Source organism: Nerophis lumbriciformis, linkage group LG11, assembly GCF_033978685.3.
Source record: "Nerophis lumbriciformis linkage group LG11, RoL_Nlum_v2.1, whole genome shotgun sequence".
Classification (NCBI taxonomy): domain Eukaryota; kingdom Metazoa; phylum Chordata; class Actinopteri; order Syngnathiformes; family Syngnathidae; genus Nerophis; species Nerophis lumbriciformis.
In genome coordinates, this window is record NC_084558.2 from 43,088,130 (window position 1) to 43,106,694 (window position 18,565).

The 18,565-nt window shown below is 42.3% G+C and overlaps 1 protein-coding gene across 3 annotated transcripts in view; it reads right to left on the reverse strand.

Moving 5' to 3' along the window:
- The window catches only part of arhgef28a (Rho guanine nucleotide exchange factor (GEF) 28a), a 156,080-nt gene that overhangs the window by 67,807 nt on the left and 69,708 nt on the right, over positions 1–18,565 (reverse strand). For all 3 annotated transcript variants that reach the window (XM_061966514.1, XM_061966516.1, XM_061966515.1), the window contains 7 exons: positions 17,335–17,455; positions 17,207–17,262; positions 17,075–17,135; positions 13,319–13,406; positions 13,136–13,245; positions 9,583–9,705; positions 9,267–9,517 (listed from right to left, as the gene is read on the reverse strand). In XM_061966514.1, the coding sequence (XP_061822498.1) occupies positions 9,267–9,517; positions 9,583–9,705; positions 13,136–13,245; positions 13,319–13,406; positions 17,075–17,135; positions 17,207–17,262; positions 17,335–17,455 (810 nt within the window). The remainder of the gene's footprint in view (positions 1–9,266; positions 9,518–9,582; positions 9,706–13,135; positions 13,246–13,318; positions 13,407–17,074; positions 17,136–17,206; positions 17,263–17,334; positions 17,456–18,565) is intronic.

Below are 18,565 nucleotides of genomic sequence, written 5' to 3' on the forward strand. Positions count from 1 at the left end.
CATGTGATGTCCCACAGGGCATTTCTTGTGGGACGGGATTCGTTCCCAGGGATTCGAATAAAGAACCAACTCTTTTTCTTTACTATAGTGGCCTCGATAACGGGAACCGGTTCTCAAAAAGGGATTCGAGTCCATGGAATCGGTTATTTTCTTATCGAACGGTTCTTTTGTTATCGAACAACCAGGAGAACCGGTTTTGAACATCATCCCTAGCCCGGTCTGATAGCACCGGATGCCTTTTATATCCCCACATTTTATTAAGTTACATTTTTCATATTAGCATGATTATTGAATACGCCTGTAACAGTTCATAATATTAGATAAATGGATGACATAATAAGTATATATAATTCTTTACCTAGCTGAGCACAAGTTAATTGTGACTGGCAATATTTATTATATATATATATATATATATATATATATATATATATATATATATATATATATACCTGCCCATTGTACAGCACTTTGGCTACCCCTGTGGTAAATTTTAAATGTGCTTTATAAATAAAGTTGATTTGATTTGATCACAAGTTTCTGTGTTAGTATTATTAACTTGAACTTTTTCTATTGTTTCAGTTTCACAAATTCCTCAGTAAATTCACCAAACCATCACCGTGGAGTTGTTGAGTCTGTTTAGCTGATTGGAGAGCTAGCTTCCGCAGCTCGTGGGTCCATGACGATGACTTAATATGGTAACGCCTTTACGATGGTCTGTTTTAGTATTATTAACTTAAACTTTTTGTATTGCTTCAGTTTAACAAATTCCTCAGTAAATTCACCAAAACGTCATGTTATGTTCTGTTATGTTTAGAGATGTCCGATAACATCAATAAATGCTTTAAAATGTAATATCGAAAATTATCGGTATTGGTTCGGAAATTATCGGTATCGGTTTCAAAAAGTAAAATGTATGACTTTTTAAAACGCCGCTGTACGAATTAGTACACTGAACTTAGGGAGAAGTACAGAGCGCCAATAAACCTTAAAGGCACTTCCTTTGCATGCCGGCCCAATCACATAATACTTACGGGTTTTCACTCACACAAGTGAATGCATGCATACTTGGTTAACAGCCATACAGGTCACACTGAGGGTGGCCGTATAAACAACTTTAACACTGTTACAAATATGCGCCACACTGTGAACCCACACCAAACAAGAATGACACATTTTGGGAGAACATCCGCACCGTAACACAACATAAACACAACAGAACAAATACCCAGAACCCCTTGCAGCACTAACTCTTCCGGAACGCTACAATATACCCCCCCGCCCCCCAACCTCCTCATGCTCTCTCAGGGAGGGCATGTCCCAAATTCCAAGCTGCTGTTTTGAGGCATGTTAAAAAAAATAATGCACTTTGTGACTTCAATAATAAATATGGCAGTGCCATGTTGGCATTTTTTTCCATAACTTGAGTTGAATTAATTTGGAAAACCTTGTTACATTGTTTAATGCATCCAACGGGGCATCACAACAAAATTAGGCATAATAATGTGTTAATTCCACAACTGTATATATCGGTATCGGTTGATATCAGAATCGGTAATTAAGAGTTGGACAATATTGGAATATCGGATATCGGCAAAAAAGCCATTATCGGACATCTCTAGTAATGTTATGTTATTTTCATTTATTATGCGGCCACAACCAACTGTTACATCAGTACCGAGTAGAGAAACAAAAAAACAGAAACAGAGACTGAGACACACAAAGGAATCTAAAATAAACATTTAAGACTCACAATGAACACATAAATCAAAAGTCATCTGCGGTAAAGAGGTGAGTTTTAAGCTGTGTGACGGACTTGATATTCAGAGGGAGCTTATTCCACAGCCTAGGTGCCATCACTGAGAAAGCACGGTCTCCCTTTGTCACTAGGTTTGACCGTGGGACCTTCAGGGTCATCTGGTTGTCAGATATAAGGCAACGAGCAAGCCTGGAGCTGGTAGGTTGGTCCAGGAGATCTTTGATGTAAGCTGGGGCGAGACCATTGAGCGCTTTGAATACATACACGTGAGGATCTTAAATTTCACTCTGCGCTTCACTGGGAGCCAGTGAAGGGAGGAGAGGATGGGAGAAATGTGTTCCCTCATTTTTGTGCCGGTCACCAGCCTGGCAGCTGCATGCTATGTCATACAGTGCACTGCAAAAACTGAAATTTAAGTAAGATTAAATATCTCAAATAAGGGCGATATTTGCTTATTTTCTGTCTGATAAGATAATTATTCTCACGAAGCAGATTTTGTGTTAGAGCAGGGGTCACCAACGCGGTGCCCGCGGGCACCAGGTCGCCCGCTGGCCTGTTCTAAAAATAGCTCAAATAGCAGCTCTTACCAGTGAGCTGCCTCTATTTTTTAAATTGTATTTATTTACTAACAAGCTGGTCTCGCTTTGCTCGACATTTTTAATTCTAAGAGAGACAAAACTCAAATAGAATTTCAAAATCCAAGAAAATATTTTAAAGACTTGGTCCTTCACTTGTTTAAATAAATTCATTTATTTTTTTTACTTTGCTTCTTATAACTTTCAGAAAGACAATTTTAGAGAAAAAATACAACCTTAAAAATGATTTTAATATATATATACACAATATGAAGACCTCTATGAAGAACACTAACAAAGGACCCAGATTTCCCTCGCCCGGACGCGGGTCACCGGGGCCCCCCTCTGGAGCCAGGCCCGGAGGTGGGGCACGATGGCGAGCGCCTGGTGGTCGGGCCTGTCCCCATGGGGCCCGGCCGGGCACAGCCCGAAGAGGCAACGTGGGTCCCCCCTCCAATGGGCTCACCACCCATAGCAGGGGCCATAGAGGTCGGGTGCAGTGTGAGCTGGGCGGAAGCCGAGGGCAGGGCACTTGGCGGTCCGATCCTCGGCTACATAAGCTGGATCTTGGGACGTGGAACGTCACCTCGCTGGGGGGGAAGGAGCCTGAGCTAGTGCGTGAGGTGGAGAAGTTCCGGCTAGATATAGTCGGACTCACTTCGACGCACAGCAAGGGCTCTGGAACCACTTCTCTTGAGAGGGGCTGGACTCTCTTCCACTCTGGCGTTGCCGGCAGTGAGAGGCGACGGGCTGGGGTGGCAATTCTTGTTGCCCCTTGGCTCAAAGCCTGCACGTTGGAGTTCAACCCGGTGGACGAGAGAGTAGCTTCCCTCCGCCTTCGGGTGGGGGGACGGGTCCTGACTGTTGTTTGCGTTTACGCGCCAAACAGCAGCTCAGAGTACCCACCCTTTTTGGATTCATTCGAGGGAGTACTGGAGAGTGCTCCCCCGGGTGATTCCCTCGTTCTACTGGGGGACTTCAACGCTCATGTTGGCAGCGACAGTGAAACCTGGAGAGGTGTGATTGGGAAGAATGGCCGCCCGGATCTGAACCCGAGTGGTGTTCTGTTATTGGACTTTTGTGCTCGTCACAGATTGTCGATAACAAACACCATGTTCAAACATAAGGGTGTCCATATGTGCACTTGGCACCAGGACACCCTAGGCCGCAGTTCCATGATCGACTTTGTAGTTGTGTCATCGGATTTGCGGTCTCATGTTTTGGACACTCGGGTGAAGAGAGGGGCGGAGCTTTCAACCGATCACAGGATGCCGGACAGACCTGGCAGGCCCAAACGCATTGTGAGGGTTTGCTGGGAACGCCTGGCAGAGTCTCCTGTCAGAGAAAGTTTCAATTCCCACCTCCGGAAGAACTTTGAAAATGTCACGAGGGAGGCGCTGGACATTGAGTCCGAGTGGACGATGTTCCGTGCCTCTGTTGTCGAGGCGGCCGATTGGAGCTGTGGCCGCAAGGTGGTTGGTGCCTGTCGTGGCGGTAATCCTAGAACCCGCTGGTGGACGCCGGCGGTGAGGGATGCCGTCAGGCTGAAGAAGGAGTCCTATCGGGTTCTTTTGGCTCATGGGACTCCTGAGGCAGCAGACAGGTACCGACAGGCCAAGCGGTGTGCGGCTTCAGCGGTCGCGGAGGCAAAAACTCGGACATGGGAGGAGTTCGGGGAGGCCATGGAAAAAGACTTCCGGACGGCTTCGAAGCAATTCTGGACTACCATCCGCCGCCTCAGGAAGGGGAAGCAGTGCAGTGTCAACACCGTGTATGGTGGGGATGGTGCTCTGCTGACCTCGACTGCGGATGTTGTGGATCGGTGGAGAGAATACTTCGAAGACCCCCTCAAACCTACCAGCACGTCTTCCTATGAGGAAGCAGGGCCTGTGGAATCTGTGGTGGGCTCTCCTATTTCTGGGGCTGAGGTTGCCGAGGTAGTTAAAAAGCTCCTCGGTGGCAAGGCCCCGGGGGTGGATGAGATCCGCCCGGAGTTCCTTAAGGCTCTGGATGTTGTGGGGCTGTCTTGGTTGACAAGACTCTGCAACATCGCGTGGACATCGGGGGCGGTACCTCTGGATTGGCAGACCGGGGTGGTGGTTCCTCTCTTTAAGAAGGGGAACCGGAGGATGTGTTCCAACTATCGTGGGATCACACTCCTCAGCCTTCCCGGTAAGGTCTATTCAGGTGTACTGGAGAGGAGGCTACGCCGGATAGTCGAACCTCGGATTCAGGAGGAACAGTGTGGTTTTCATCCTGGTCGTGGAACTGTGGACCAGCTCTATACTCTCGGCAGGGTCCTTGAGGGTGCATGGGAGTTTGCCCAACCGGTCTACATGTGCTTTGTGGACTTGGAGAAGGCATTCGACCGTGTACCCCGGGAAGTCCTGTGGGGAGTGCTCAGAGAGTATGGGGTAACGGACTGTCTTATTGTGGCAGTTCGCTCCCTGTATAATCAGTGTCAGAGCTTGGTCCGCATTGCCGGCAGTAAGTCGGACACGTTTCCAGTGAGGGTTGGACTCCGCCAAGGCTGCCCTTTGTCACCGATTCTGTTCATAACCTTTATGGACAGAATTTCTAGGCGCAGTCAGGGCGTTGAGGGTATCTGGTTTGGTGGCTGCAGGATTAGGTCTCTGTTATTTGCAGATGATGTGGTCCTGATGGCTTCCTCCGGCCAAGATCTTCAACTCTCACTGGATCGGTTCGCAGCTGAGTGTGAAGCGACTGGGATGGGAATCAGCACCTCCAAGTCCGAGTCCATGGTTCTCTCCCGGAAAAGGGTGGAGTGCCATCTCCGGGTTGGGGAGGAGATCTTGCCCCAAGTGGAGGAGTTCAAGTACCTCGGAGTCTTGTTCACGAGTGGGGGAAGAGTGGATCGTGAGATCGACAGGCGGATCGGTGCGGCGTCTTCAGTAATGCGGACGCTGTATCGATCCGTTGTGGTGAAGAAGGAGCTGAGCCGGAAGGCAAAGCTCTCGATTTACCGGTCGATCTACGTTCCCATCCTCACCTATGGTCATGAGCTTTGGGTCTTGACCGAAAGGACAAGATCACGGGTACAAGCGGCCGAAATGAGTTTCCTCCGCCGAGTGGCGGGGCTCTCCCTTAGAGATAGGGTGAGAAGCTCTGTCATTCGGGGGGAGCTCAAAGTAAAGCCGCTGCTCCTCCACATCGAGAGGAGCCAGATGAGGTGGTTCGGGCATCTGGTCAGGATGCCACCCGAACGCCTCCCTAGGAAGGTGTTTCGGGCACGTCCGACCGGTAGGAGGCCACGGGGAAGACCCAGGACACGCTGGGAAGACTATCTCTCCCGGCTGGCCTGGGAACGCCTCGGGATCCCCCGGGAGGAGCTGGATGAAGTGGCTGGGGAGAGGGAAGTCTGGGCATCCCTGCTTAAGCTGCTGCCCCCGCGACCCGACCTCGGATAAGCGGAAGAAGATGGATGGATGGATGGATGGATGGATATACACAATATAAATACCTTTTTACCTTTTAAATTCCTTCCTCTTCTTTCCTGACAATTTAAATCAATGTTCAAGTAAATTTATTTATTTTTATTGTAAAGAATAATAAATACATTTTAATTTAATTCTTCATTTTAGCTTCTGTTTTTTCGACAAAGAATATTTGTGAAATATTTCTTCAAACTTATTATGATTAAAATTCCCAAAAAGAATTCTGGTAAATCTACAAAATCTGTAGAATCAAATTTAAATCTTATTTCAAAGTCTTTTGAATTTCTTTTAAAATTGTTCAATTTGAAAAATGTGCACTTAGAGAAAATATAAAAATAAAGTGTTGCATATTGATATTTATCTGTTTCTGTAAATATTTATTGTGAGAAATCATCAAGATGATCAGTATTTCCACAAAGATAAATATCATTAATTATTAATAATAACAGAGTTAAAGGTAAATTGAGCAAATTGGCTATTTCTGGCAATTTATTTAAGTGTGTATCAAACTGGTAGCCCTTCACATTAATCAGTAAAAGGTTGGTGACCCCTGTGTTAGAGTGTTTTACTCGTTTTAAGGGTTTTGGTCCTAAATGATCTCAGTAAGATATTACAGCTTGTTGCTGAGATTTGATGACCTATATTGCGTAACACATGCTTGAAACTAGAATATCAACTGTTGCAAAGCTGTGTCATTAACACTCACAAGCAGTGACGTGCGGTCACTGGAGGCAGGAAAAAAAATGTAAAAAGAAAAAAAATTAATTAAATTGTTATATGTATCCAGTGATTATACTATAAAGTTATTTTCCATTTAACTTCACCAGTTTTAGATTATTTTTATTCAAAATCGCTAAATTTTCACATTTGCCGTTCAAATACTGAGAAGAGACGGTGCGGTGATCAGCAGCCAGTTGAGGCACGTCACTCAGTTGTGCCTCACCATGGATTGCGGACTCGGCTAACTGCTGGCCTGCTGTGCAGTGAGACCGTATTGCTATATAATAAATAAATAATAAATGGGTTGTACTTGTATAGCGCTTTTCTACCTTCAAGGTACTCAAAGCGCTTTGACACTACTTCCACATTTACCCATTCACACACACATTCACACACTGATGGAGGGAGCTGCCATGCAAGGCGCTAACCAGCACCCATCAGGAGCAAGGGTGAAGTGTCTTGCTCAGGACACAACGGACATGACGAGGTTGGTACTAGGTGGGGATTGAACCAGGGACCCTCGGGTTGCACACGGCCACTCTCCCACTGCGCCATGCCGTCCCAATGTCCCAAGGTCCCATATGAATTATATTATACATTTCCATAGTTAAGTTAGCTGAGGTATATAATGTACAGTGTATTTTGGCAACAACTGTATGTGTGTAACGTATTTCTTGTGCTGAGCAATCATAAAACGGCTGCGAAGACGCACTGGCTGAGGCTCGCGTAATCCCGCCTCCTGGTGTCGGTTAATGCACCTCCGCCGCAGAGTGCACTACCCGGCGGGAGCGCCACTCCAACCAAAGCCCACACCCAAACCCTCCACGTGCAAGACCGAATCCACCCCAAAAAAAGTCACTTAACAAGAAGCCAACAATACTCGCGCCGGAGGAGCCGTGAACGACTGCAGGGACACATTAGGTACACCTGCAGACCGCAGCACGGATTTCATATTTCATTCATTCACAACTCCTCCAACACGAACACCACTGTTCCCGCACTTATAAGTAAAGGTAAGACCAGGGGTGTCACTAGCTTTTAAGGACAGGGGGGCTTAGCCCCCAGGAGATGCACAGGATGCGAGCGAACGTTACGCACAAGCACAAAACTTCACAAACGGCAAACAAAGACTTAGAAATTATTCATTGTTGTTATTAATATTTTTTAAAAATGCACGGGACGAAATGAAATGCTCCCCGGGACGATGGCTTTTAACCATTTTTTTCTTTTTCTTTTTATGTATTTATTCATTTTACATTTTATATTAAATGTCTTGGTTTTTCCTCCCTCTGAAAATCCTATGAAATGTTTAACAAGCCATCCTATAATAATACAACAGCTTTTAATGTAACAATACAATAAAACAAATATATTTAATTATGTTTTTTTCATTATTTTAACAATAGGCTAATGTATATTACTTTATATAGATTCTACAAGAAACACAAAACTTAAAAACTAAATTATTTACAATTGCACACACAAGGTTTCGTGCAGCTTCACTCATTGTAAAGGAAGATAATGTGCTTTGTACAACTGCAGGACCGCAAGCAAGGTCGCAGAGAAAATGCGGACTGGAATTTGAGTGATGTGGGCATTTTCTATATGAACGAGTGGAATGGATCGGATACCGACGCACTAAAGGGGCTCTCTACCTTACGCTACGAAGTGAGGGGAAACTGAGTGAATAATAACAGGTTATATGATTATTTATTTGAACTCATATTCGGGCCACTTTATAATGACTATGTCGGCATGTATTTGTAAAAAAAAACAAAAAAACACCAAATTATTTAGGGGGGCTTAAGAATATTTTAGGGGGGCTTGAGCCCCCCTAAAATATGCCTAACAACGCCAATGGGTAAGACCATATTAACGTTTTTTTTATTAAATGTGCTTTTTTGTGTGCTACAGTTTGTATGTGTAAAGTTAAAGTTAAGTTAAAGTACCAATGATTGTCACACACACACTAGGTGTGGTGAAATGTGTCCTCTGCATTTGACCCATCCCTTGATCACCCCCTGGGAGGTGAGGGGAGCAGTGGGCAGCAGCGGCGCCGCGCCCGGGAATAATTTTTGGTGATTTAACCCCCAATTCCAACCCTTGATGCTGAGTGCCAAGCAGGGAAGAATGCTGCTATGAGCTTTTAAACATAACCCGTTAACTGCTGCCAATCAAATGGTGAATAAGATACTCTTTAGGGTTCATATGTTTGTAAATCTGACTGTGATGAAGTCAGTGCCTCACCAGTCATCAACCTCACCGCACGTCACTGCTCACAAGTATAAAACTACTTTTTTAAAGTAATGATTTCTTACTTCAAGCATGATAATGGCACTAGCATTTGCTTAATTTAAGAATATTTTTCAACATATTGAGCAAAAAGGTCTTTTTTTTTTTCTACCAAGAAAAGTGCACTTGTTATTAGTGAGAATATACTTATTTTAATGTATTTTTGGGTTAATTGAGGTTAGCTAATTTGACTTATTTTGGAAAGTCTTGACAAGCCGAATTTTCTTGTTCTATTGGCAGTTAATTTTGCTTAGTTCAAATAAAATACCCCTTATTTTTGTTTTGTTTTTGAACACTGACTTTTTGCAGTGTGCCTAACCTCTTTCTACATTTACACATGAATGTTAAAATGTTTTTGCTTTTTTTTCCTAAATGCCTGTGCAGTTTTTATGCTGGCCGCAGTTTGATACTGGAGCTCATGAATTCTATTTCCATTATTCCCTAGTAAAACATTTCCCAGCTGACCTGTTGCAGCAGCACATCTCCTATGCGCTGGATGAGGTAGTTCCTGTCTTCCTGGGGCTGTGCCGAGCGCTGCCGCCGCTCCTTCATGGCGGTGAAGAAGGCGTGGTGGAGGAGGACCAGCTGGTCCAGACACGGGAAGATGCGCTCCACCGCCTCGGCGTCGAGCTGCACCTCCTCCCGCAGGCCTCTGCGGAACACCCGGGCCATGATGTGCAGCGTCTGGAGGTGGTGAAGCTCCGTCTGCATCAGCTCTGCGTGACGACACGGACGCGTTAAGCACGCCGTCGGACATCACGCCGTGACGACGTCTGCTCACCGTAGATGACGTCCTGTCTCTTGGCCACTCGTCTGTCCTGCTTCTTGTAGAACTTGTGCTCCACCGCCAAACTCCACGACTCTGCCTCGTACTCTGCGGCGTCGGCGGCGAGGTCGCTGTATTCTGTGTAGACGTCACAGGTGTGATTAAAGATTTAAAAAGGTCCGGTGTACCTATGGCATACTTGCCAACCCTTCCGGATTTTCCGGGAGACTCCCGAAATTCAGCGCCTCTCCCGAAAACCTCCCGGGACAAATTTTCTCCCGAAAATCTCCCGAAATTCAGGCGGAGCTAGATGCCACGCCCCCTCCAGCTCCATGCGGACCTGAGTGACGTGTTGACAGCCTGTTCTCACGTCTGCTTTCCCACAATATAAACAGCTAATGATCGAGGGCGAGTTCTTGGTTTCTTATGTGGGTTTATTGTTAGGCAGTTTCATTAATGTCCTCCCAGCGCGGTAACAACACACAACAACAGCAGTCAAGTTTTCGTCTACCGTAAAGCAGTTCGTCTGCCGTAAACAGCAATGTTGTGACAGGACAATACTGCCATCTACTGTACATGCATATGTGACCCACCCAAAATGTGTCACATTTTTGTGTTGATTTATTTATTTTATTTTGTGGTTTGAATTCGTTTTTGGAGCTGTCATTACACATTTATCAGTATTCACATTGGTCAGTAGGGGGCAGTAGGGAGTTTCTTCCCAATTGAATGCTATCACCTGCAGACCGGAAGTGTCTTGTCATTCTGATGAGCGCGACCAGTCTGTGAACAATTGAAACGTCCTGTGTGCTTTTTCCTCCTAGTTTTGGTGAATCAACTCACTGAATAATATCCATGTGATCTTTATAAGTTTAAGTACACATTCTGATGGTGGAGCCTAACTCTAAAGTGTCTGTGAGTTGTAGTTTGTATTTGTGAATGAATCCAGTGCACAGCTGCAGTAATCAATACAAAAAGGCGACGTGAGTGCGCAATGTTTGTATAGGAACTTCTGATCCTAATTCAGACTCCCAAATTAGAGCTCCCGTTTTCTTATTGATTTTATAATGTATATTTGTATAATGTGTGTGTTCTGAAATAGTGACAGAGAATAGAACAAGGATGGACAATTCAACCCTTAACTCAACAATGAGTAGATGAGTGTTATGTGTGTGTATATGTGTAAATAAATGAACACTGAAATTCAAGTATTTCTTTTATTTATATATATATATATATATATATATATATATATATATATATATATATATATATATATATATACACATACATATATATATGTAATTATATATATATATATATATATATATATATATATATATATATATATATATATATGTATATATATATATATATATATATATATATATATATATATATATATATATATATAGCTAGAATTCACTGAAAGTCAAGTATTTCTTATATATATATATATATATATATATATCTTAACCACGCCCCCAACCACGCCCCCCGCCCCACCTCCCGAAATCGGAGGTCTCAAGGTTGGCAAGTATGACCTATGGAGCCATTTTACGAACATTACACTTGAGAAGTGGCGCTTTACATGCTCGCTTTAAAGTTGCACACTGCATGACATCATGAAGGAAAAATGTACTTCCATAGACAATTTCCCACCTAAGCCATATGAGAGCCCGCCCTCTGTATATTCGTAAAAAAACAGGCTTCACCACACATCTTTAAATAAAGTTGTGCCAACTAGCGTATATTCCGGATTATAAAGCCGACTGGAATATAAACCACACCCACTAAATTGTAGTCAACTTTACCGATAAATTAGCCGTACTGTACTATAAGCCGCAGATATATACCGCATTTTCCGGACCATAGGGCGCACCGGATTATAAGGCGCACTGCCGATGAATGGTGTATTTTTTATCTTTTTTTCATATATAAGGCGCATTAAATTGCGTCATATTATTATAATTTTTTTCTAAATGTAAAACACTTCCTTGTGGTCTACATAACATGTAATGGTGGTTCTTTGGTAAAAAATGTTGCATAGATGATGTTTTACAGATCATCTTCAAGTCGCTTTCTGACAGTCGCTTCCGGATGCTCCGTTTTGTGGGCGGTCTCATTTACGTGGCTCACCTTCGACAGCGTCTTCTCCCCGTCATCTTTGTTGTAGCGGTGTAGCGTGCAAGGACGGGAGTGGAAGAAGTGTCAAAAGATGGAGCTAACTGTTTTAATGACATTCAGACTTTACTTCAATCAATAACGGAGCAGCATCTCCTCATCCGGAAACAACACCGGAAATGTGTCCCGTGAAAAACCGTCTCTAAAGTTCCTTGGGTGAATAATGTAATCTCACTACACCGGTATGTTTTAGCGCTTTCAGAGCGAGTTTACTGACGGATATAAGTAAGAACTTTACACTACTTTATATTAGAAATGGCAACAGCAAAGGATGAATGTCACATAACAAGAAGATAGAGAAAAAGAAGCTTATCCACTACGGTGTCGGCATGGACTACAAAGGTGGACGCGAGCAAATTTTCAGGACTTATGCAGATCCCAAATACAGATCAGCAGGTACCAGAAGGTAAAAAAGTTGCTTTTGCATAATATTGCGAAACAAAACGCCAGATCATATGTCTTACATTATACACACATCATAATAACACTTGTATGTTGAAGCACATCAAACGGTGCAGCCCACACGTATCTCCTATGTTTGACTGCTATCTACTGGTCACACTTATCATTACACCATGTACCAAATAAAATTGCTTTGAAGTGGGTAAGCTCAGCCAAACGTATTCCTTACACTAGGCGCACCGGGTTATAAGGCGCACTGTCGAGTTTTGAAAAAAAAAAAGGATTTTAAGTGCGCCTTATAGTCCGGAAAATACGGTATGTTGTGAAATGAGTTATTTACACAGAAATATTCTGTAAATGTTTGCGCAACACGGTGGACAGGGGTTAGTGCATCTGCCTCACAATACGGAGGTCCTGAGTAGTCCTGAGTTCAATCCCGGGCTCGGGATCTTTCTGTGTGGAGTTTGCATGTTCTCCCCGTGACTGCGTGGGTTCCCTCCGGCAAGTATGCGGCTGAGCCACATCAGACTGATCAAAGAGCCGCATGCGGCTCCGAAGCCGCGGGTTGCCGACCCCTGCACTAGGCCAACCTACTCAGTGGCCTAGTGGTTAGGGTGTCCGCCCTGACCTCGATATGTTATGAGTTCAAACCCCGGCCGAGTCAAACCAAAGACTATAAAAATGGGACCCATTACCTCCCTGCTTGGCACTCAGCATCAAGGGTTGGAATTGGGGGTTAAATCACCAAAAATTATTTCCGGGCGCGGGCACCGCTGCTGCTCACTGCTACCCTCACCTCCCAGGGGGTGAACAAGGGGATGGGACAAATGCAGAGGACAAATTTCACCACACCTAGTGTGCGTGTGTGACAATCATTAGTACTTTAACTTTAACTTAACATCCCTCGGTAAGGCATTTCCAAATTCCCAGTTTTCTTGAAAGCAGCATAAGAAAAGCTGTACAGTAAAGGGTCGTCTCGTACCTTCTGCCGGGGTCCACTCGCTGGAGACGGAGGAAGTCGCCTGGAGGTCTTCTGATTGACAGCTCACCTTACAGGTGTCCATCTCAGACTCGGAACTCTCGCTTAGTCGTCTGCAAAGGAATCACATCGACGTTCTTACAACCACCACGCGTAAAACGGCGCCTGCGGAGTCACATTGTTTACCCGTCACAGGCGTCCTTGAAAGTGGTGGCGGCTGAAGGGTTGGCGGAGGGCGTCCCACATTGAGGAGGACTCTCTCTCACCGTGAAATCTGAAGGAAGGAGAAATCAAGCAGAACGGCGAAGACATATTGAGAGTGGCTGGTTAGTGTAATGCACCGTGGACCGGAGTCCATTTGCGGTCTGTCGCTAATTTTTTAACAACCCGCGGTACAATTGTTAGCGTTCTAATATTAGCATATTTGCTTTTTTTTTTTTTTGTGTGCAAATTTTGCAGGTCCTCTGCAAATTATTTGCCAAGATTTAACATTTTATTTCTCGAAATTTCCCTAGTTTTAAGAGCTATTAACTTATTTTTGTTTTAATTTTAGCCTGAAATAATTATATATTTTTTCTATTCCAGTTTAAATATGTAAAAATGTTGAAAATAACTTGTTATTAAATCCTGTTTAAAGATTCTTCAACATCTCGAGGATGATTCATTTAAGAAATGCAAGATGAATGAGGCTTGTTTTCAGAATTAAATACTTATTTCTATCTTAAAAATGCTGCTAATTTCTAGATATACAAATCTTAATTTAGGATGTCTTGTCAATAGAGATGTCCGATAATGGCTTTTTTGCCCATATCCAATATTGTCCAACTCTTAATTACCGATTACGATATCAACCGATACCGATATATATGGTTGTGGAATTAACACAATATTATGCTAACATTTTTTGTGATGCCCCGCTGGATGCATTAAACAATGTAACAAGGTTTTCCAAAATAAGAGAACAACTTCAACCCAAATTATGGAAAAAAATGCCAACATGGCACTGCCATAGTTATTATTGAAGTCACAAAGTGCAATTTTTTTTAACATGCCTCAAAACAGCAGCTTGGAATTTGGGACATGCTCTCCCTGAGATAATCCTGATACCCACTACAACTATGGGAAATACTATAGTTTGACTTTCACAAAGTGCATTATTTTTTTTAAACATGCCTCAAAACAACAGCTACAAAAACAATGAAGGCACACAGCTTCAGTCCAGAGTATACTAGAGCATACCTGCCAACCTTGAGACCTCCGAATTCGGGAAATGGGGGCGGGGGTGTATATTGTAGCGTCCCGGAAGAGTCGGGGTGGGACTTATACTCAGGAGCGACTTATGTGTGAAATTATTAACACATTACCGTAAAATATCTAATAATATTATTTAGCTCATTCACGTAAGAGACTAGACCAGGGGTTGGCAACCCGCGGCTCTAGAGCCGCATGCGGCTCTTTAGCGCCGCCCTAGTGGCTCCCTGGAGCTTTTTCAAAGATGTATGAAAAATGGAAAAAGATGAGGGGAAAAAAATATATTTTTTGTTTTAATATGGTTTCTGTAGGAGGCCAAACATGACACAAACCTCCCTAATTGTTATAAATCCCACTGTTTATATTAAACATGCTTCACTGACTCGAGTATTTGGCGAGCACCGTTTTGTCCTACTAATTTTGGCAGTCCTTGAACTCACCGTAGTTTGTTTACATGTATAACCTTCTCCGACTTTCTAGGACGTGTTTTATGCCACTTCTTTTTCTGTCTCGTTTTGTCCACCAAACTTTTAACGTTGTGCATGAATGCACAAAGGTGAGTTTTGTTGATGTTATTGACTTGTGTGGAGTGCTAATCGGGCATATTTGGTCACTGAATGACTGCAAGCTAATCGATGCTAACATGCTATTTAGGCTAGCTATATGTACATATTGCATCATTATGCCTCATTTGTAGCTATATTTGAGCTCATTTAGTTTCCTTTAAGTCCTCTTAATTCAATTTATATCTCATGACACACTATCTGTATGTAATATGGCTTTTAATTTTTTGCGGCTCCAGACAGATTTGTTTTTGTATTTTTGGTCCAATATGGCTCTTTCAACATTTTGGGTTGTCGACCCCTGGACTAGACGTATAAGATTTCATGGGATTTAGCGATTAGGAGTGACAGATTGTTTGGTAAACGTATAGCATGTTCTATATGTTATAGTTATTTGAATGACTCTTACCATAATATGTTACGTTAACATACCAGGCACGTTCTCAGTTGGTTATTTATGCCTCATATAACGTACACTTATTCAGCCTGTTGTTCACTATTCTTTATTTATTTTGAATTGCCTTTCAAATGTCTATTCTTGGTGTTGGCTTTTATCAAATGCATTTCCCCCAAAAATGCGCCTTATACTCCAGTGCAGACCTGGGCAAATTAAGGCCCGGGGGCCACATGCGGCCCGTTAAGCTTTTCAATCTGGCCCGCCGGACATTCCCAAATAATTTTTTAGATCTTTAAGATGGAAAGTGTAGCTGCCATTATGATGTGCAGTCATGTTTTCTAATGACCATAAGTCTTGAACTATACAAAGTATTTCAATGGTTGGAATCTGCGCTTATGGATGATATACTAGTTATTATGGTAATCTAATTAGTTACTATGGTCATATAATTAGTTACTATGGTCATATAATTAGTTACTATGGTATTCTACATCACAGCAGCTCAGACGAGGCACCAAGCAGTGTGGGCGGGAAGCGTATCCACAGACGCGGAAGGGGCTTTTCACAACAAAGTTTTAAAGCTTAGTGATGTATCAGATATATATCAGATTGTAGGTGGGTTTATTTTGTACCCTTCGCGTTCATATTTCACTGTTTGTTGCATTTTTGTTGCGTTTCACTTGATTGTAAAATATTTCGATCGAAAGGGGGTGTGACATTCATAGTTTGTCAATATTCAGTGTTTTATCGTTCATAGAAACATTTAAAATTCCATTACGTTTTTTAAGGCGGTCTGTCAAAACGTTTTTAGAATTCAATCAGACATTATTGTGAAGTTTTGTATAAGTGTCCCTAAAAATAGATATACCGGCCCCCAGACACATTTTTTTTCTCTAAATCTGGCCCCCGAGTCAAAATAATTGCCCAGGCCTGCTCCAGTGCGACATATATATGTTTTTTTCCTTCTTTATTATGCATTTTCGGCCGGTGCGACTTATACTACGGAGCGACTTATAGCATACTTGCCAACCTTGAGACCTCTGATTTCGGGAGATGTGGGTGGGGGGGCGTGGTTGGGGGCGTGGTTAAGAGGGGAGGAGTATATTTACAGCTAGAATTCACCAAGTCAAGTATTTCATATATATATATATATATATATATATATATATATATATATATATATATATATATAAGAAATACTTGACTTTCAGTGAATTCTAGCTATATATATATATATATATATATATATATATATATATATATATAAATAAGAGTAATACTTGAATTTCAGTGTTCATTTATTTACACATATACACACACATAACACTCATCTACGCATTGTTGAGTTAAGAGTTGAATTGTCCATCCTTGTTCTATTCTCTGTCACTATTTTTCTAACCATGCTGAACCATAAGAAACCAAGAACTCGCCCGCGATCATTCTACAGTTATAACGTGATTGGGCAGGCACGCTGTTTATATTGTGGGAAAGCGGACAGGCTGTCGACACGTCACTCAGGTCCGCCCGAATTGCGGGAGAAAATTTGTCCCGGGAGGTTTTCGGGAGAGGCGCTAAATTTCGGGAGTCTCCCGGAAAATCCGGGAGGGTTGGCAAGTATGGGTCCGAAAAATACGGTATATTTTTGTGATAATGTGACTGCAACTGAACTCTATCGACACTGATAAGGTCATTAAGTCTGAGTGAGTTGTTAACAAAAACTTGTGAACTTACTCTGCGGGAGGGATGCCGTCCTGCTCTTCACCATGGCAACCGTGTTCTTCTCCTGCGGTTTCTAGAAGGCGAACAATGGAAGGAGCGTGTTGAGTTCAGAGCACACGGCAGGTTGTAACCAGTGAAACGCACCTTTAAACATGGCGGCACTGACTCCTTGCAGCCTTTATGGACCGTGGCGGTGCAGGCTAAGAGGAAGACATGTTTTTTTAAAATAAAAAGTATGACGAGAATCTGCCCAAAGTGAGGCTTTTACCTACTGGGGCAATGCAGAAGGTCTTTCTGAAAGGCGGGCTTATCGCACACCACACACATGACAGGGCCCAGACAGGAGCCTGTGGAGAAGCGATGGGGGTTCTGTTTGTCCTTCTTCCCTTTGGCCTTAGAAAACAAGCGAGAAGATAATTCATACTCCTATTAACCACGGGTGGGGTTCTTATCATCTATTTGTGGAGAAAATCGATGGAAATCCCCTTTGGAGGACTTCCACTCTTTGCGTTGACTTAGATTAAACATTAAAAAAAGGAAAAATGCAGAACGCCATGTTTGCTCTCAAGCAAGACCTTGGCAGAAACATTTCCTGGTGGTTTTTGCTTCATTTACTAAGAGAAACACTTTGAATGGCTAAAATTCTCACATTAGGACAACTGTTCAGTTGTTTTTTTCTTTATTGTTCATGCTGATTATGGCACAGGGGTATGACCAGACAAGCTGCGCTTCTTCCTACTCCTTTTGGACCGTTGATCACTTGAGAAAAATGTGTGCTAATGAAGTTTTAACATGGTCCGAAAATCAATAAATTAAATATAAAATTCAAATTTAATTAAAAAATGTAACTGAAAATTAAAAATTTAAATCAGATTTAAAATTAAACTAAAAATATATTTAAAAATGTAATTAGATAAGAATTCAAATAAAACATTTAATACAAATTTAATTATATCAAAAATGTAACTAAATTAAATTAAATTAAAAATATAATAAAAAATCTAATAAACTTTTTTTTTTTTATTGTAAATTAAATTAAATTACAAATTAAACTGGGGGTGGCGGTCTTATCTATTTGTGGAGAAAACCGATGGAAATCCCCTTTGGAGAACTTCTACTCTTTGCGCTGACTTAGATTAAACATTAGAAAAAGGAAAATGGCTTCATTTACTAAGAGAAACACTTTGAATGGCTAAAATCCTCACATTTGAACAACTGTTCAGTTGGTTCTTTCTTTATTGTTCATGCTGATTATGGCACAGGGGTGGGACCAGTCAAGCTGCGCTTCTTCCTACTCCTTTTGGACCGTTGATCACTTGAGAAAAATGTGTGCTAGTGAAGTTTTAACATGGTCGGAAAATCAATAAATTAAATATAAAAATTAAAATTAGCTAAAAAAATTTAATTTAAAATTTAAAATTAAAATCAGATACATTTTTCTTTTACTAAAAATCAATAAAAACTTTAATTAGATAAGAATTCAAATTAAAAATGTAGATAAAA